This window comes from Numida meleagris, chromosome Z, assembly GCF_002078875.1.
Source record: "Numida meleagris isolate 19003 breed g44 Domestic line chromosome Z, NumMel1.0, whole genome shotgun sequence".
Lineage (NCBI taxonomy): Eukaryota > Metazoa > Chordata > Aves > Galliformes > Numididae > Numida > Numida meleagris.
In genome coordinates this window covers 37,647,820-37,669,196 of record NC_034438.1, presented here as the reverse complement: position 1 = coordinate 37,669,196, position 21,377 = coordinate 37,647,820, and the positions used below count along the sequence as shown (strand labels likewise).

Below are 21,377 nucleotides of genomic sequence, written 5' to 3'. Positions count from 1 at the left end.
GAGCAGACGAGCTTTCTTCCTAAGCTTGGCTGGGAAGGTTTACTTTCTCCACATCCCCTGGCCTTACTGTCCCTTTTCTTCTGGAGGCTGAAGCAAAAAATGATCAGCCCCATATGATTAGCCACTATAGAACTGAGAAGATTATAAATAAAGTATATAACTCAATAAATCATTAAGACCTATACAACGAATCATATAAAAGAGGAGCATGCAGGAATAGGCTTTAAAGTGTAAAGCTGGAAATGTATGTGGTCTCTATAGACTGTTTTGGTGACAGGGCTACGAAAGATGCCTGGCAGATAGCCCAGATGAACAGTTTGCAAAATGGCTCTGTTCTAGGTTTCAGTATACAGAGCATGCCAGGGCACAGAAAAGAGAGCAATAGCTGAAGTGTGTTGTTCTTTGGCTCTCCTTTATGCCTGCTGGATGAGCCACTGGTTCTGCAGTAAGCACAAAGGTCTACCCTAACTTGTCCTTTAGGCTGCAGAGGTTCCTGGCTGCTTCAGGATTACTAAGTGCAAGACAGAGTTGAAAATCATTGATTTTTGTCTGTTTTCAGTAAATTATGACAATCAAATTGTGTAGTTGCTGTTTCTTCTATCAAATTCAAAAGCACTGAAAATTATCTGGCTGTACAAAAAAATATCGGTATAGTTTTGTTCTGTGTAGTCTATGACTACTTTGCCAAGTATCTTTTATGAGTATCCCTTTCAGTGCACTGGAAACTTTGCATTTCCTTGTGCGACATTAGTCATTAGTTAATGCCACTTAACTAAGAATCTTTCACCAATCTAAAGCCATGGTGAGTGGTGCAGATAAAATGAAGCTAATATTGCAGAACTGACAATGTTGTTATTTCCTTTCAGAGCTCTGGAGGATGATAATCAGGATTTTTACAACTCTGTGCTTGCAGTTAACCACTTTAATATATAATAGACATTTAGACAATACTAGCCACCTTGGAGTTCTCATGAACTTTAACAAGAAGTTGTTTGCTGCTGAACAATCTTGAAAATAACACTGATTATCATAGAATCATAGAATCATAGAATCATAGAATGGCTTGGGTTGAAAAGGACCTCAAAGATCATGGAGTCTCAACCCCCCTGCCAAGTGCAGGGTCGCCAACCACTAGACCAGGCTGCCCAGAGCCATGTCCAGTCTGGCCTTGAATGCCTCCAGGGACGGGGCATCCACAACCTCCCTGGGCAACCTGTTCCAGTGCGCCACCACCCTCTGTGTGAAAAACTTCCTCCTAATATCCAACCTAAATCTCCCCTGTCTCAGCTTAAAACCATTCCCCCTTGTCCTATCGCTATCCACCCTCACAAACAATCGATCCCCCCTTCTGTTTATACGCTCCCTTCAAGGATTGGAAGGCCACAATGAGGTCTCCCCGGAGCCTTCTCTTCTCCAAACCAAACAAGCCCAGTTCCCTGGAGTTGGTCTTCGGTATGGACTGCTGCACACTGTATTACCAGGTTTTATAAAAATGAGTTATGATTGCTAGGTTAGCATGCTAAAAAAAATCAGGATATGCAGACAACTGAGAAAAGTAACAAGAGAACTTGATTTGGTGGCCAGACAGGCAAAAAGACTTTTTAAAAAGCAGAGAGATTGCCTCTCATCTCTGCCCATCTGCTGCATTAAACAAGCACAATTCAGCTAATGAAGAGCAGAGCTAAAGAACTAAAATTCTCATTCAGTTCCATCTGTTTCAACTGCAGTTGTGTGAAGCTGATCTATGTTTTAGATTCTTTTAGATAGAAAATCAGCACTTGCATTTTGTCATAATATTGAAATGAGAAGGTTTAATTTTGTACAAAGAAAACTGTAAAAACCCAGCTGAGTTTGGCCTATTATCCACTTGGAATAGGAAGGAGACTGGACAAAACCATGTTCTCACATTAGAATTCCTCCTGTGCCCTAGCTTTTTCCAAGTCACAGTGGAAATAGTCCTACTGAGTCTGCAAGCTGCAAGAGAGTCCGGATGAGCTGCCCTGCCGGCACGGCTGTCTCCTCTGAGAGAGGCATGTTTACCTTGAACAGGTGAACTGCACATAGCCTTCTGACCAATGTGAATAATTAAAAAAAAATGAAAGAAAATGTATTCCATCTCCCTGTCTGGTTGCAGAAATATTAATGGACATTTCTTGGACAAAGTTGAATTGACACAATTAATATTATTTATTCTTCCATATTTTAAAACATGGAGATTTTAAGAATTTCATGTTTTAGTAATCGTTTCTTTATGTATATAGACAAAGATATATTTTTATGGCTTCAAGTTAGCATCTATGTCTTAAAATGTAGAACACATTTTTAGCAAATAAAAAAAAATCCTGTCTGCTTTTTGAGTTTACATAGCTGAAATGTAAAGTATCTTGTAGCTCACTGAATTACAAATTAAGTCTACTGCTAATGTCATTGTTGTCCTAAATATGTTATTTATTTCATAGCAGAATTCTTATAATTAATTTTTAGGTATCATCAGAAAGCAGCAATGAACTAGATTTGTCAGTTCCAAAGTAATATGATTATATTCTGACTTGCTGTCCAATCAGAGTAGATGTTACTTTAGAGTAAGGGACAAATAAATTCCAATATATCAGTTGTATGTATCTCTCTTACACATGTTTTAATCACATCTTTACTTGTTTAATTGATATTTCCCCTTTGCCTGTTTTTATAAAAGGCTTTCTACTTACTTTGATGTGAGGCTCTGAAGGAAAGACTATGATCAATATACATGCAAAAATAGTGCTACTTTTGTCTGCATACAACGTACGTATTTCAGAATGGTTTTTAAGGTTGAAATTTCCTGAAAGCCCAAGGAGAACTATATATTCATCTTTCAAAACCAGCAAACAGAAGTAAGCATTTACTCCTGTGAGTCTCTTTGAAAACTCTTACCTCAATCTCCATGCCTTTAAAAGTACTTATACTGAAGTTAGTGAATGAAATTGAACAGCACAGTGGGAATTAAAAGCAGAAGAAGAATGTTTGTAGCCTCAAAAATTCTTTCTAGGAGTGTAGTTTGTAAGCAGACAAATGTGAGGTCTCAGCATTTTACCTACACCCTGGATCATGCTGCAACCTACCAACCAGTGTAGCAAGCCATGTATTTCTTTCTCCTATATAGTGAGATTTTCCATTTATATAAGCAATGATAAATTGCTCTTTTTCTTATGGGTAGGGTAAAAAATACAAAGCAAAGAAAAACAACATGGAAATAAATCCTTGGATTCTGTCTCAGCTATGAGAGAAACTAGAAATTTCACTCTGGACTGTTCTAGCTTCTGTGGAAGAACTGTCTGAAAATACTGTAATCGACTACCAGGAAAACAAATGCCTGTATTGGAAATACTGTAACTTCTTTCAAATGCAGCACTTGCAGATTTCATCCAGTTTTTTTTTTTTCCTTGAAAACTGAATCTAGTAAAATTAGGTTTTCATTAAAATACTGACTCTGTTAACTTATCAGAAGATACAGTAGTCCTATCTGGTATGATCTAACTCTAAATGGTCAAAGACCATTTTTATACTTTGAGGCAACTGAAGGCAAAAGAGAGGCCATTTACCCTTTAGGAGGTGAAATTCTCTTTGGAAACCAGAAGAAAGTTCAGCATAAGAGACAACCATATCTTAAATAGTAAATAACAGTAACATAAAAATGAAGAGTACACTGATAAGTGAAATTAAGGATAATGCTATTTATCAAGCAGAAGAGGCAGGAAACCGTCAAGGTTGAGCTGTTGGTTAAACTGAGGGATAAGAAGGAAACGCACAGGCAATGAAAGCAGGGATGTGTGTCCTGGGAAGAATACAGGCATGCCATCTGGACATGCAGAGATTGGATTAGGAACTTGATGGAGGATGTAAAAAACAACAAGAAGCAATTGTACAAATACATTGGTCAGAAGAGACAAGCCAAAGTGAGTGCACTTCCTCTGAAAAATGTGAAGGGAAAAGTGGCAAAAATGAACACCAAAAAGGCTGAGGTACTCAACAAGTTCTTCGCCTCAGTCCTCACTGGCTGTCAGACATCTCTCATGTCCCTGAAGATCTAGGCGAGGTTTGGGGGAACAAAATCCCTCCTAGTGTAAGAGAAGAGGAACCTGCTGAAACTGAACATATACAAGACTATGGGTCCAGAGGACATACATCCCAGGGTCCTGAAGGAACTGGCTGATGTTGTTGTCAAGCTTCTCTCTGTTGTATTCAAAAAGTTCCCAGTGACTGGAAAAAGGGAAACCACTCTATTTTTTAAGAAAGGGAGAAAGGAAGATCAGGGAAGCTACAGGCCAGTGAGCCTCACATCTGTGCCTATGAGATCACAGAACAGTTCCTTTTGGAAGCTGGGTTCAGATGCACGCAAGATGAGGAGGTGATATGTGACAACAAGTGTGGCTTCACCAAGGGCAGATCATGCCTGACCAATCTGGTGGCCTTCTATGATGGAGCGATGGCTTCAGTGGACAAAAGAACAGCGACTGATGTCATCTGCCTGGATTTCTGCAAGGCCTTTGGTATGGTCCCATATCACATTCTTATCTCTAAATTGAAAAAATACGGTTTTGAAGTGCAGATTATTCAGGTGATAAGGAATTGGTTGGAATGTCACAACCAAGGGGCTATGGTTGATGGTTTTATGCCCAGGTGGAGGCCAGTTATAAGTGGTATACTTCAGGGAGAAGAACTCACTGAGAGCAGCACTGTGAAGAAGAATTTAGGGGTTCTGGTGGATGAAAAGCTTGATGTGAACCAACAGTGTGAACTTGCAGCCCAGAAGGCCAAATGTAACCTGGGCTGCCTCATAAAGGAGAGTGGTCAGCCAGGAAAGGGAGGTGATTGGCCTCCTCTTCTCTGCCTTTCTGAAGCCCCTGAAGTACTGTGTTCAGATGGAGGGTCTCCATGTCCAAGAAATATGTGGAGCTGTTAGAGCCTGTCCAGAAGAGGCCACAAAGATGATCAGAAGGCTGGAGCATCTCTCCTGTGAAAAAAGACTGAGGGAGCTCAGCTTGTTCACCCTCAAGAAGAGAAGGCTCTGAGGAGACCTCACTGTGTCTTTCCAGTATTTGAGGGATTTGAGGGGAGCTTACAAGCAGGAAGGAGACTGACTTTTTACATACTCTTGTAGTGATAGGTCAAGAGGGAATGGCTTTGAACTAAAAGAAGGGAGATTTAGATTAGATATTAGGAGGAAATCTTTTTCTAAGAGGGTGGTGAGGCACTGGCACATGCTACTCAGAGAAGCTGTGGATACTCCATCCCTGGAGGCATTCAAAGACAGGTTGGATGAGGCCCTGGGCAGCCTGATCTACAGAATAATTGAATCAGAGAATCACCAAGGCTGGAAAAGACCTCCAAGATTATCCAGTCCCACCATCCTACCATCCACCTACAAGCAATATTTCCCTACTAAACCACGTCCCTTAGTACATCTAGACATTTCTTGGGCACCTCCAGGGTCAGTGACTCAACTACCTGCCTGGGCAACTTGTTCCAGCACCTAACCACTATTTTGGAGAAGAAATTTTTTCCTAAAATCCACCCTCAATCTCCTCTGGCACAACTTGAGGACATTCCCTCTAGTCCTACTGCCTTTCTGTCATCCACCAGGCAAGTAACTCAATCATAGGAGATCAGGTTGGTCAATCAGGACCTGCCTTTTGTGAACCCATGCTGGCTGAGGCTGATCCCCCAGTTGTCCCACACATGCCATGTGATCTCACTCAAGATTATCTGTTCCATAACCTTTCCTGGCACCAAGGTCATACTGATGGATCTGTAGTTCCCTGGATTGTCCTTAAAACCCTTCCTGTACATGGGAGTCACACTGGCAAGCCTCCAATCCTCTGGGACCTCTCCAGCAATCACCTTCACCAGCTCCTTCAGCACCCTCAGGTGGATTCCATCTGGCCCAATGGACTTGTGACAGTCTAGGTAAAGTAACAGGTCTCTGTTTCTACCTGCATCATGGCGGGTTTATTCTGCTTCTCATCTGAGACTTCCAGGACAGAGGATTGAGTGCCCTGAGGATAACTGGCCTGACTTTTAAAGACAGATGCAAAGAGGGCATTGAGAACCTCAGCCCTTTCCTTATCCTTAGTAAATTTGTAGACACATTTTTTGTTCCCTTTTACTCCAGTGGCCAAGCTGAATTCAAATTGGGATTTTGCCTTTCTAGTTTTTCCCCCACATATCCTAACAACTTCTTTGTACTCTTCCCGAGTTGCCCGTCCCTTCTTCCACAGGAGGCAAATTTTCTTTTTCTCCTGGAGCCTCAGGAAAAGCTGGTCATCTTCTCCCCTGGCTCATCTTACGACACAGGCGGACAGCCTGCTCTGATGCCTTTAAGACTTCTTTCTTGAGGAGCGACCAGCCTTCCTGGACCCCTTTACCCTTTCAGACTGAATCCCAAGGGGCCCTCCCTACCAGGGTCCTGAACAGTTCAAAGTCCACCCTCCTGAAGTCCATCTAGTGGTTGGCAACCGTTCCCATGGCAGGAAGTTGGAATTGGATATCTTTAAGATCCCTCCCAGCACAAGCCATTCTATGAGTCTACGATTCTCTTCATAGTTCTGCCTTCACACTCATTTTCACACTGTCAGACATTGTAGGTGTATATAAATGGTGGAAAACAGTCAAGGCAGTATTAGCAACTGCAAGCACCCTTCTAAATTCACTGAGCCCAAATAAAGGTCAGAGTCATACCTGGAGTCTTGAAATTTCTCAGCTGAGATGGAGTGTCACAGATTTCCAAGATCCAGTCACCTGCTGCTTTTTCACTCCAACAGTGAGTAGTCATAAACTCCCAGTTTTTGAATCCTTCCATGGAATGATCAAATAGCCTAAAATAAATTATGACATTATATTAAGTGAACCATACTATTTGAGGAGCTAAGCCTCCAAGTATGCAAATTACTGAATGATATGCTAATAAACCAGCTCATTCATCTGTGCCTTTATGTAATGTTACTCAAGATGGTCTTCCCACATATCTTTGAAGTACGTTCAAGAGTTTCCTTACTTTTTCGGTGGAGGAGGTTCTTTGCATGTCATCATTTGTCATGATGTGAAAGAATGCAAAGAGATTTCACTACAAAAAAAATCATTACTTTGGTTTAATAGGATCCATATCTCTTGGGAAAAGGGCATAAAATACAGCATAAACACTGCTTTAACAGCATGAGGTAAATACAAATTTGTACATTGGAAAATTTCTGTAACATTTACTTTTCAATTTGGATCGGAATACTAAAAAAGGAATTAAAAACAATAAAAATGATTGAGTGAACAATACAATATTATGGATCAACAGATGTGACTCCTTATAGGAAATCAAATGTAATAGAGACATTGGTCTCCAACCTTAAATGATCAAATTATCACTCCATTCAAATACTTGACAGGATATATGAGGGCTGCTCTGAAAGTAATACCTCCTGTTTTATTATGTTGACCCACAACATCAGAGGCAGATGTCGGTGGTACCACAGCAGAGGTTGAACCTTCCTAACAATATCCCTTACAGAAGGGGAGACAGATGGCAGCAGAGGGACAGCCTGACAGAATTGTGTCTGACATGGAAGTGCGTATGAAGCAAAGTTGTAATACTGCATTTCTCCATGTGGAAAAGATTGCATCCACTGACATTCATCAACACTTGTTGAACGTTTATGGAGACCAAACAGTGGATGTCAGTAAAGTGAAGAAGTGGGTGGTGCATTTCAGCAGTGGTGACAACGACAGCAGGTCACCTTCACTGGTGCAGATTTTTACAAGAGCAACATGCAGGCTCTTGTTCATCGCTTGCAAAAATGCATAGCTAATGGTAGTGGCTATGCTGAAAAAATAGTGTTCTGTAGTGAGAATTTCCTCTATCAAACATTATTATTGTTCTCTTTGTATCCGTTATAGTTTCCATGGAAATAAATTGGAGGCATTACTTTTGGAATGACTTAAGTAGTTTGGGTAAAACTGAGAGACTAATGTCATGAGATGGTTTCTTCTGACTAACAACATTACTATAATTACTGAGATCTTGGGTGAAGAGGTTGATGCTCAGGCCTGGATTATAACAGTTTCTTGTACAGTGGCCCATTTCAGAAGCTGCAAAGTGATGCTAATCTGATTAGGAAAGGAGAAAGAGGATTGGCCAGATTTTATTACCTAAAACTGGAATTTATTAATAAAGGTTTGGAAAGACACAAGACAATTTGGACTTCTATTCAGTGCTCACAGTGTTTTTCCTGGTATTCCAAAGATATGCATGGAAGGTAAGATCATATCACAGCTCACCACTGAAAGAAATAAATATACATATATGTGCGTATACATATTGTGTATATATATTTATGTATATGTATTTTTCACTATTTTACCTTGGTTCTTACATGTGGAAGTCTTACTGGTCACAGCAATGTTTAAATATTTCTGATAAAAAAAGATCTCTATGGTAGAAAATCCAACCAATTTAAAACCTCCTTTCAACAGAATACAGAAAAATCTAGAATCACAGAATCACCAAGGTTGGGAAAGACCTCCAAGATCATTTAGTCCAGTCATCCACCTACCACCAATATTTCCCAACTAAATAGAAAAAATGTGAAAGTGTACAAAAGTACTACAGTATTTTATAATAACTTGATTCGTTATTGTTCATTTCTAAGAACTGAGACTTTAGTCTCAGAAGACTGTGAAGTTGAACAGGCAAACACTGGGAAAGGAAAATAGTTTAACAGCACTGTATACGGCAAATTCTTGTAAAAACACTTGAACTGGATGTCAATAAAATGCCATATCTCTTGCTGAAAATTCTGGTCAATCAAAAGCATGGGGCCAGATTTGGTGCGAGTCTGCATATCCACTCCTCACTTCAACAGGCCTTGTACAGAACTGTATGCATGGAGCATCTTATATACACTCAGTACACAGCTGATTTTCACTCGCACATGTGCAACCCTTTTCCAGTTTGAATGAATGCCTGCAACAGTACTCCTTAAATTGAAACAGAGATATATCCATAAAACTAGACTTCATTTTCACTGATAAATGGTTGAGATTTTCTTCTCACACAGTCCAGTATAAACATATACAAATATATATATATATACATTCTACCATCAGAATTAGCCTGTTCCATGTCACCGTTAATTCAGTTGTTTGAATATAGTGAATTTCACAAACATATGGCACACATCATTTACTGAAAAGGTAGAAATTATTATCCAGTCATTACCCAGTGTTTGCATGTGGGTATGTTTAATTTAAATCATTATGCAGGTTATTTCCAGCAGTTAGTCAAATGGTGTTTTGCTGACAGCTAATATACTAATTTCTGAACATGCCAGCAATCAGTCAAGGAAGCAATATTCCTCCTTGACAGTTCAACAACTAAATTACATAGTATTATATAAGTATTGTGCAATTATATTGTGGACGCTATGAGGGCTGCTCTGAAAGTAATGCCTCCTATTTTATTATATTTACCCACAACACCAGAGGCAGATGTTGGTGGTATGGCAGTAGAGGATGAATTCCTCTATGCAGAAGAAATGGCACTCATTGACATTCATTGGCACTTGCTGAACATTTATGGAGACCAAACAGTGGATGTGAGCACAGTGAGGCAGTGAGTGGTGTGTTTCAGCAGTAGCTTATGACATAAGGTTTAAAATGTCATCTTTTAATGTATGAGTTTTGCTTATGCAAATGAATCTGCAAATGAGTTAAAAAGCTAGAGACAGAAAAAAACCCAGTTAAAAATAGTTGAAAGATACGGAGTCTAAGGCTATCTGCATGTTGTATCAACTCAGTGGTCCAAGTATTTTTGTGTTGCTCTGCAACACAACTGTACTCTCAAGACATACTGCTAAATTTCCCCTTCAGTGATGTTAATGAAAAGATGAAATTACTGAAACAGTTCAGGTGTATTTTTCCCTATTCAGAAAGCACATGTATGAAATAACTTATTTTAAGGAGTCTGAAGTCTGGAGCCAGTCCAGATTGTTAACTGATGTTGTTATTTGTCAGACTGATGTCAAGTCAAAACTCATAGCAAGGAAACACACATAGCTTGTCATGAACAAGTAAATTATTAACATGTGGTCTGATTAATTATTATTTTAGTTAACAAGATACTTAGAATAATCCAATAACTGCAACACCTACACTCATGGATGTAACACACTTTTAAGTACCAAAGTGAGTGACAGCATTTGATTCTTTATAACTTATTTGTTGACATAATTACAACAGAACAACAGAACTGTTGTGCGCTGGTGACCTCTCTTGGTAAAGCAATTCAAGTTAGAGTTGATGAGCTTTCATAACCATCTATATTCGGATAAATTAATTTTGGGCTGCTGATATGGTGAACAGCATTGTATTTAAAGGTAATGACTTATTTTCTATAAGAAATAATCTAACATACTCTTTACACACCATATGTAGGTCTGTATGTGAACATGAAGTTTACAGAATGGAGAGTAAATTACTTGTTTCCTTAAAAGTAAATGAAAGAGTCTTGGCTTCTTCCACTGCCATCCACTCAGCACAGAAATTACACTATCTTTCTACTTAAGAAATAACTTCAAACAGAAATATTCATTTGTAAGCAAATTTTTACATAATAAGTGACAATTAGCCACTTTTAGGAGATTCCACAATTAGGAACACGATAGTCTCTCAGTTAAACCTACAAGAGTTAAAAAAAAGTTTCAATTATCATCAGAGAATTTCCAAGATACAAAATGCACTAAAAGTAGATTTTGTTCTAATTAGTGAAGCAAATTGGTTTTGTGTGGGAAAATGCAGTTAGGGAGGGGAATTTATTTGGTAATACCACAATCCCTCATCACAAACAGTAAAAAGTAAATGCATAAAAGGGTCTGTTTTTATTATCCGGGCCTTTTTCTAATCCCAGAAAGTGCAGCTGCATCTGATTGATCTGACTGACAGCCATTCTATGCATATTCGATTGATGACATCAAGAGCCAGGAAACACACCCTCCACAGGCTGGTGACCGGGGCTGCAAGCAGTGGAGCAGCTGGCAAAATAAGGCTATTTTCTCCTCTGTTACAGCAGTCTGTGTTTATGATGGGCTCCAGCCTACTAAATTGGCAGCCTGACAGGCAAGCTGTCCTTGCCTACTGGTCTAATTGGCCACAAGACTTAAAGTGAACTTATATCTTGAAAAGAGCACAGAGCTGTATAACTTCAGATGCTTTGGTTAAACGTTCTCCTGGAAGTGCCTCTTCTACACTGGGTTCAACCACCTGTCCCCAAGGAGTTCTAACCCCTAAGGAGCTGCAGACAGCCCAAACTGACTTAATCAGATTAACTCTCAGCTGGGCAATATTGCCCACCTGCATTTATGTATTCAGGAAATAAAGAAATGGTTGGAGGGCACACAGGTATTTAACAAACTTTCTTGTATGTCAGGGAAGATCACTTAAAATGTCTGGATGAGAGATCTAAGAAAGATTCATTTAAAGTGTACTTTTTTCCTTAAAGTTATACTCTATATTTGTTATTGCAGTTAAATTTATGAAGCAGTGGAGAAATTTTTTGAGCTGTCATGAAAAACTTGTTTAGAGAGGGGCAGCATGAACAACAGGGTACACAGTACCTGCCAGTCTGAGGTAGTGGAGAATACAGCAACCATCATCTTTAACTGTGGAGAACTTATCCCCAGGGACTATACATATCAGCATGAAACTTTCTGTCATGACCTAAATACCTGTCAGGCTTCTGAGTTCCATGTACTGCTCAGCCAGCTGTGTGGCTGGTGCTTATAGATGTCTTGTAAAAGAATGCGCGTGTTCTTCAACTCATGCACATATCTTCAGAAACTTCACTTGAAACAGGCTGAGAAGAGATCCTAATACAAGAGTATGAATGAACTTGGTGTGATATGTAGAATTTTCCTACCCTGATGAATCAAGTATGTCTGAAAAGGGATAATTTGTTAGGTTAAGGGCATCAGGGTAGACTGACTGTCATATAATTCAATTTATTCAAAAAGAAACATGATGCTGTTACGATAAGATTGAGGTGTGCCTAGTTTACATGTGGCTAGGAAAAGATTCATTCATTCTCACCATAGTAGTTGGTGCAAAGGTATGTAGGTTGCTCTGAAAGTAATGCCTCCAATTTATTTCCATGGAAACTATAACAGATACAAAGAAAACAAAAACACTAGTTGATAGAACAAATTCTCAGCTACAAACTATTGCATTTTTCATCACAGTCACTACTATTAGCTACGCATTTCACCAGCAATGAACAAGAGGCTCCATGCCACACTCATAAAAATCTGCACCAGCAGAGGTGATCCACTGTCGCTGTTGTCACTGCTGAAACACAACACCCATCATCTCACTGTGCTCATATCCACTGTTTAGTCTCCATAAACATTCATCAAGTGTTGATGAATGTCAATAGGTACAGTTAAAAAACTGTACTGTTCCATTTTGTCACCGACTCATAGAATCAAATAATCATTTTAGTTGGAAGAGATTTCTAAAGGTTGTCTAGTCCAACTCTTCTGCAATGAACAGGAACATCTACAGTTAGATCAGATTGCTCAGAGCCCCATCCAGTCTGTCCTTGAATGTATCCAGGGATGGGAAATCCAACACATCTCTGGGTAACCTGTTCTGTGCCTCACAACCCTCACTGTAAAAAACTTCTTCCTTATATCCAGTCTAAATCTCCCTCTTTTAGTTTGAAACCATTTTTCCCTTGTCCTCTCACAACAGAACCTGCTAAAGAGTCTGTCCCCTTCTTTCTCATAACTCCCTTTCAGATACTGAAAGGCTGCTATCATGTGTCCCCGGAGCCTCCTCTTCTCCAGGCTGAACAGCCCCAGCTCTCTCAGCCTGTCCTCACAGCAGAGGTGTTCCATCCCTTGGATCATTTTTGTGGCCCTCTTCAGGACAAGCTCCAACAGGTCCACATCTCTCCTGTACTGAGGACTCCACATCCGGATGCAGTACTCCAGGTGAGGCCTCACCAGCAGAGAGTAGAGGGGCAGGATCACCTCCGTCGCTCTGCTGGTCACTCTTCTTTTGATGCAGCCCAGGATACAGTTGACTTTCTGGAGTGCAAGGGCACACTGTTGGCTCATGTACAGCTTGCCATCCACCAGTACCCCCAAGTTTTTTTTGGCAGGCCTGTGCTCTGTCCTTACATCCCCCACTTGTACAGATTTGGATTTGCCACTTGAGTCTGAATGGTATCCTGTCTGTTGTGTGTGTTGGCCACCCCACATTGTTTGGCATCATCCACAGACCTGCTGAGGGTGCACTTGAACCCACTGTTGATGTCACTGATGAAGATGTTGAAGATCACTGGCCCCAGTACTGACCCCTGAGGGACACCACTTGCCACTGATCTCCATCTGGACATCAGGCCACTGACCATCACTCTTGGGGTACCGTCTTGCAACCAGTTCCTCATCCAGTGAACAGTCCACCCACCAAATCCATATCTTTCCAATTTGGAGAGAAGGATGTTATGGCGGACATTGTCAAAGGCCTTACTGAAGTCCACACAGATGACATCAGTGTCTCTTCCTTTGTTCCCTGGATAGTTATACCATCAATTGCTGCCCTTCTGCTGCCATCTGTCAGACAGCAACAAAATGTAACAGAATATTGGTAGGAAGATTCAACCTCTACCGCCATATGACTGGCATCTGCCTCTGACATCATGGGCCACCACAATAAAATAGGAGGCATTACTTTTGGAGCAGTCTTCATGTAAATCCTATGCATTCTTCCTCTTGTCTGTCTTACACTTCTCTTTTTTTGTTTAATACAACACTAAAGCTAAAACACTTAGCTGCATCCTAAATATGAGCTTATCTATTTGTCTTCACTCCTAGTTCTACTATGGAAAATAAATTTGAAATTTTAATTATGGCTGCTAATTTTCTACTAAAACTACTGAAGTAGAAATATTGAATTCTCTAATCCAATACATGCCTATGGTGCAGATCCCTCTGATTAATGATTTGCTCCTCTCACTTATGAAAGAAAGGCACATGTCATTCTAAATCTCCGACATATTGCACTTCATTCTTCTTCCACATTTATCATTGAGCATGTTCCAGGATGGATTTTGAAGTTACATGGAGGATAGTTACTTGCATGCATTCATTTACTCTCTTGCATATAAATTCCATCCGTCTTTGCTGCAGAAGTGGGCAAATCAACAGTAGTATTTTCCCCTTTAGCATGGAAAAAAAAATTACCTTTTAGATTTATTTATTCATGTTGGGTCTCTAGTATTCTCAGACCTCTTCGCTTTATCTAATGCTAATGCTGGCAGAGTATAACAAAAGTAATACTCACTTAATTTTTAGATGTACTGACATTACAATTGCAGGGGTTCAGAGAATGGCTGTTAGAAAGGCTGTGAATGTCTAACCAAAACTAAACTAAAAGATGTAGACAACATTACGGAAATAAAATAGACCAAGTAAGAGTTGCAACAAACAGTTTTCTGAGAACTGCTTCATCCTGTAGATACAGTATACTGTTAATGTCAGTGCCATATAAGCATAAGAAGCTAGTGGCCTGGAAACTTGCCACCACGTGGCTAAAAATTTCAGTTACGCAGTTCGAATGGCAGCAGCTGCTTTAAATTTAAAGGGCAAGAATTAAACAAACCATGACTTCAGTAGGAGACAAACGAGCCCCAAGTTTGCTTCTTCTATCCTTTTTCTATTTAGCTTCTCCTGCATGGCCCCCTGTACTGAGTTTCTGTTCTTACTGATCTTAGTGCATCTCAAAACCACTCAGAAAATGATGCTGCCAAATCCAATGGCCAATTGTTTTCAGAAAGAGGATATTGTTCCCCTTTGGACATAACTGTAGCCTCATCCTCACAGCAGCCAGCACTTTCCAAGCCTGTATTTTGCTCTGTTGCAGTACATCCAATGTAATCATGTTTAGTACTTTCCAAACAACAAAGCAGATGTTCCCTGTAATGCAGTTTTTGTAGAATGCACAAGAGGCTCAAGCCAGTGACAGTGTAATCCACCAAATGCCTGCAGAGGAATCCACATTGCCTCTGACTAACAAGTTTTCATACTGAAGTCATTTTAGGGGATGCCAACATTAAAGACAAAATATGCAGAAAAAAAGGCCAGATATTGCCTTGAGGGACCTGCTCGTCATTGCACCAGAAACTACTCAATGACTTCTCCCAGAATTGGTGGAGAAGAAGTGCACATGTGTAAAATATACCTTTTGCACTTTAAGACATTTTACCAGCACACTGTTTCAAATTAAACTCAGATGAGTAATGGTAAAGCAATGAGGTTTTCCTTGGGTTCAGTAAAAACAGCTGGTATTGCTGCTATTAATCATGTACGTGTACATTAAAAGCTCTTGCATGTCTGAGAAAAGCGTCTCGGTCAGGTAGTAGCCATGTACAGCAGCCTTTGGGACCTTTGCCTATAGAAAAAAAACAACACACCAGGCTGTTTTCTGCCAATGCATCCCTGCATGTTACTTGTATTAGAATGCCTTTATCCTGATGGCCTTGTGATTAATACTTTAACACTTAAATGCCCCCAATCTAAATATACTCTCATACTAGTGAATAACAGAACTTCTGCTCTTAACTTTATAACACGATGCATAGATGTACATATACACCCAACTGCACTCAGTATACTAACTGCAAGACCAGTAAGCTATAAGACTCTTACAGCAAGTCCAAATAAAGCAAACCTTGAAACATCATTTTGAAAAGTACTGTGCCCATATCCACCACTTTACCGTGTGAAAGGGCTTGTGAAGTCTCTAGGAATTTCAGACCTAGAGTTTGCAAAATACATTTATTCCTTAATATTAATACTCTGGAGCTGTGAGTTTGTTTCAACCAAATGTGACTGACAAGTCAGTATATCTCTGAAGCCTACACAAGAAAGTAATTTCTGATGTGACTGTACAAATATTTGCTCTCATTAATAATTTATTTTTGCAAAATGGCAAAACATTAAGAAGCCTTTTACATTTGTTTTCTGGTTAGCCTTCTGATAGAACAGGTTAAGAAACAGCTGAACATCACTGCATTTTTAATATACACTTTTGTATTCTCTCTCTACCATATATACAAAAAATCACATTTTAAGGTACATGGGTTACAAAGAGACTGCATGAATTAAACCTTGTACCTCTTCCACATACCAGTCATCAGCAGGGGTGAACTGTGAATACTAGAATGTCTTTATCTCCCACTTGCTGTGAGTCAACTGCAAGACATGAATGCCTGGAGCCAAAGGTTAGCTGTTACAACCACTGAGTTTACACAAGGTTGTTTTGTTTGTATAACTAGGTGGAGGAGTTTCAGACTTTCTCATTTTGAGGCATGGAAGAATGGCTGCATGAAAAATGGAATAGAAAAGTGAAGAGGAATTTTTTCACAGAGAAAAGAAAAGGCTGATACGTAACTTCTTAGAGTGCAGAAGTCTGCCTGGCATGGTTAGCAAAGGACAAGTTCTTCATTTAGTGTAGCAGTAAGATACATAGACGTGCATGCCCATGTGTTTTATCATCAAGGCACAGATGGCACTTATAATGAAACACAGGAGATGTTCCAGAGGGTCTCAGAATTCCAGTACAACTTGCTCTCCATTTGATGCATGAATGTCTCTACACTGAAGAATACTTTCTGTACATCTTTTCTTTTAGATTGAGCTCTAATGAAAATGTGGGTTTACATCTCAGTCAGAACCAAATACTTTTGAGCTTGTGTCTGTCTCCAAAACAGCTCCTTCCTCTCAAGAGGAAAGACAGGTCATTCTACCTATCACTAAAGGTCAGGAAGGCATGCAATTCTCCATGTCTTAATTGCCACTGTATTAGCAAAACTGGCTGGGATTATTTGGATGTGGGGCAGATTGGAAAGCAAGTCTAGATTCATTGTAAATCCTGAAAAGCAGGATGAAAATTGCTAACATCACAAGTCATACTCATATTCACAAAACTTAAAGAAAATAGTAGTAGAGAATTACTATTCTGTCTGATTTTTATTACTAGTGAACAAAGGATAATATAGGAGAGAGATGAAAAATAAGTGCCAGTAGTATCCAGAAACACGTTTTCATTCAGCTTGTTTCCTTCTGTAACACTGAGCCTGTTACTTTTCGCTTCAGATTTTCCAGCCGTCTAATAATTGGTGAGCCACACAAGATTATCAAAATCAACTAGTTTCTGTTTTAAAGATGATTTACAGTCTACTATTCTATTATGAAGAGATATATTTGTTTATATCTCTATTATAAAGAATATATATATTGATATCTCAGAGTTCATTTCCACTTAATTTTCTCCATTTCTGCCCCCCAAAAATGACTAGCTTGTGACTGTTAGCAAAGCTACTGTAATGACTTGACTATTCTTTGCTGATGCTGTGATCTTTCTGCAGGTCCTGCAGGCTGACTGGACTGTGAAATTGCGTTGTTGTACAATACCTGTTGGCCAAGAGCTGTGATCTGGTTCCAGAAGGAGAGGTTAGATAAATTGCCAGGTCTCCACGTCGAGGGTGAGTAATAGTGATGCGTACAACAACATGCTCCAAGTAGATCACGTGGTGATTAGGATTATCAGAGCAGCCTGTGGCTTTGTAAATTGAACGGACGACACTGTCAGGTCGTATTGTTCTATAATGTAAGCATAGAAAACAACGTCAGCATTTCTTCCCTATCCTGTAAAATAAGACCACCCAATCATTTTGGCTTTGTACCAAATGTCCTTATTTTTAAGACTTACTTCCTAGCTGAAACTACTGCTATAGAGTAATTATGTTACTGCAGCTACTGGCAACTACCTTGCTTTCTGTTGAGGGCTATACTAATATGTCCACAAGCTGAAAGAGAATTGTGAGTAATCTGTAATGGAATAAGCCTCTGGGACAGAGCATTTTTACAGATTAGTGGCCAGCTGAGAATTGTTGGGATTGTCATGGGATCACAGCTGCTTGTTAAGCCCCAGGAAATGCCTGGCATAGACACAGTTCTTGCTTACGTAATAGCAAGTATTACATGTTAACTGTAGCAAATATTGGGCAACCAGCATCTAACTCAGCTGGTTAAAATTGGCACAGCGCCCCTGCAGACTACACCAGTTAAGGGTCAAGGTTGTCAAACATACCTATCAAACAAAGTATCCTCAATGACCTTTACGCACTGGAAATGAGCCACAAGACAGATGTAGCCACAGAATGCACATACTGAATTTTTCTCTTAAGCCTGGTTCTATACAGACCCTATCCTAGAAAGCAGAGGGCACTTTGGTCTTATCTTCTGAGACAGGCTCTCCTGAGACTGTTTGAGAGAGATACTATCATGGAATTTTTTAATGAAAAGAGTATCTTCCTGTCAGACCTGGACTGATAGGTTTGTACTCATCTTACAAAAGTGAATGCAGAGTACTCTAGTGAACACTCTCCCCCTTACACTTCTTCTACCTCCATAACAGTATCAATCAGCATCCAGCCTGGCTTGTTTTGTACCTTCAACTTCTGAGACATTCTTTAAGTTAGGGCCTTTATCCAGTCATTAGGGGAGCAACCTTTACAGGCAAATGACCTGACATCTTAGAAGGTAACAGAGATCCCAAGTGTAGCTTTCAAAATGACAAATTAAACACAATGCAAGGGAGGGGTAAATTATACCCAATTTCTTTCCACAAGTTTATGCCAGCAAGAGTTTTGGCAGCGGGTATTACTTGATTTGCCGATCCGTGTTCTCCACACACACATGCTGTGGAGGGACTGTTGTCCACTTTTCTGCCTCTATCACCATTGCTTCTGCATCCATCAGTCCAAATCCATAGAGGTGGCTCACTGCAAGACACAAACAGAGCAGTTGCAATTATAGCATAAAATCTTGATTTTTATCATAGATTAATTCCAGAGAGTCAAATCCTAAGAGGAACTGCTTATTTTCCATTTTTCCTTGCTTTGACAAAGAGCTCAAAAATCTTTTTGCCAGGAACAATAATGACTATGTCTAATTTGTTGAATCTGTTCACTGCTTCATTACAGAGGCAACAAATGACCAACCATGACCATGGACCCAAAACTACAGAATGCCAGGTAATATGATTGCCTCAGATTACCCTTGGTCCATGTACCTTAGATTCAGCCCAGGCCTGTTATATAATCTAATGTTAAAAGACGGAAAGAACCAGAGGAGGGTTATTTCTGTTACTCAAATACTTAGCACATACATGCACATACATATTGAAGGTAAATGAGACAATGGATTTAAGAAGAAACAGATTGTCTTTTATTCTGCTGTATGCTTTTAACTTCCTCATTTTTAAGCAGCATGTGGATGCTATCTTACTCCTGTATGCAGTATTAACCCTGCTGTCCAGCCAATCAACTGGATCCAACCTCTCCCTAAAGTTGCCTGTCTGACAAAGGTGAAAAGCATGACATTTGAAGTCCAGTACTTTAAAGGCAATCTGGTTCTCATGTAAAGTCTGTGTCAGGAAGATTCCTTCTTCTACGTCCTTTTTAAGTCTGCAGATAAAAGACAGTGAAGTTCCTGCTGGAGAGAGCTGTTAACATTGCTGCTGACCCCTGATACTACCTACTGCATACACTGCACACACAGTGGTGTTGATCATCAATGCCTGAAGGTTAACACTCTGTTAATGCTCATATCTGGATGCTACTACCTCAACTTTCATGCTAGGGAGAGCCAACCATGATTCTCCTGCAAGCAACTCAATGCCTTTAATGCCTGAACACCTTCTGCAAAAAGAAGTAGGAAGTCTTTAAAACATCAGTTTTCTAGGATATGAAGAACTGAACTTTCAAATGTCCAGCATCCAGACCATTTTAGATATTTCCTGTAGATTTGCATCAATTCTTTAAACTTCTAGTTAATTTCAAGAGTATTTAATTTGACTGTTTCAAGCATTCCAATGGCTTACAAAGTCTAAGAAATTACGTTTACTGAATCAGTTGTGTGTTGCTTTTTGTTTTTGTATTTATTGTTGTTATTGCTGATACAATCAAAACAGAAGCTTGAAAATGTAGGCTGATGAATAAATCAACCATGTTGATTTATTGTGACAAATCAGTAGTCTTAGTAAAGTCCCGAGAGGAGGTGGTGAAAGAAAAAAGCTATGAGAAGGAAGAGTTTAGATCACAAATAGCAGTGTATTAACACACCAGTTTTACTTACTACCACAGGCAGTGCTACCAGAAAACCCTTAGAAAAACATAAGCACTATTTTAATCGGTGATGTGACAAGGCATGGTGCAAGTCTTTCCAACTGCACTTTGCAGAGGGTTTGTGAAAGCAGCCTCCATTTACTGCCAAACCAGAATTCAGAGGAGTCCGTCCAAAAAACCCCCAACTTTGTCAAAAAAGTAACAGTTCAAAGCATAAAAATAATCAGTGGTTAAGGATCCCATCTGCCAAATATGGCAATATCTAATACTGTCTGGAACTGTCAGCCGATGAGGGCTCCTCAATGGAAAATCCTGCAAAGTGTAACAACTTTGTAATGAACTGCTCTTTTTTTTTTCCCCATCTCCTTTCCACTCAACCCCTCAGTGAAGTACAAATAGCAAGGAAATCTTAATTTGGAGGGAACTAAACATAGTACTTCTGCCATATGAGGCAGGTACCATTTTCAGAAATGAAACACAAGTACTAAAATATATGCAAGTAATTAAATTCAACCTTCATTCATTCTTCTGAATTCTCTTTAATATACTTCATAAATGGACAGGGAAAGGGATGTCCTATTTTTACTGTGGGTGGTGGCATCCAGAAAAAGGGAGAGGAAAGAAGGCTTAGATAGAGAAACTTTGTACTGTGTAGAGGCTTTCTGAGATGGAAATCACCTTGCTCATAGAAATCATCTTGCCAAAACAGCATCTGCTGATCAAAGCATACTTATCTATGAAGTCATTTATCTGTTCATACACTGCATCCACTGTTCTGCTATTCAAAATTTTAATTAATAATCACTGTCTTCTCAGAAGAGAAGCAAGAGCAATATGAATGTTAACTCATGGTCTGTAGACAGTTATGCTATATAATAGTACCACATTTAGACAGTGAGGGATTAAATTTTAATGAATGGAAGCAACTTTTGAGCTAACACATGGAAAGTGCATTTTTAATTCCTGAAAGGAAGCAATCTGCACTGGGTTAGTGCTCAGGATGCAGGATTTACTATAACACCAAGTGTGTTCCACCCATCTGTTGATCTGAAAGGACAGACAAACTTCTCCTTAACTCACCTCTGCTCGTCCAGAAATAAGGGCGGAGGAGCACCTAGAATGCCACCATGGCAGGCAGCCTGCTTCTGACTGAAACAAAGTGAAA

The 21,377-nt window shown here is 39.7% G+C and overlaps 1 protein-coding gene across 3 annotated transcripts in view; it reads right to left on the bottom strand.

The window, feature by feature from the left end:
• The window catches only part of PCSK5 (proprotein convertase subtilisin/kexin type 5), a 261,474-nt gene that overhangs the window by 80,997 nt on the left and 159,100 nt on the right, over positions 1-21,377 (bottom strand). For all 3 annotated transcript variants that reach the window (XM_021380737.1, XM_021380739.1, XM_021380738.1), the window contains 3 exons: positions 18,751-18,868; positions 17,496-17,684; positions 6,718-6,854 (listed from right to left, as the gene is read on the bottom strand). In XM_021380737.1, the coding sequence (XP_021236412.1) occupies positions 6,718-6,854; positions 17,496-17,684; positions 18,751-18,868 (444 nt within the window). The remainder of the gene's footprint in view (positions 1-6,717; positions 6,855-17,495; positions 17,685-18,750; positions 18,869-21,377) is intronic.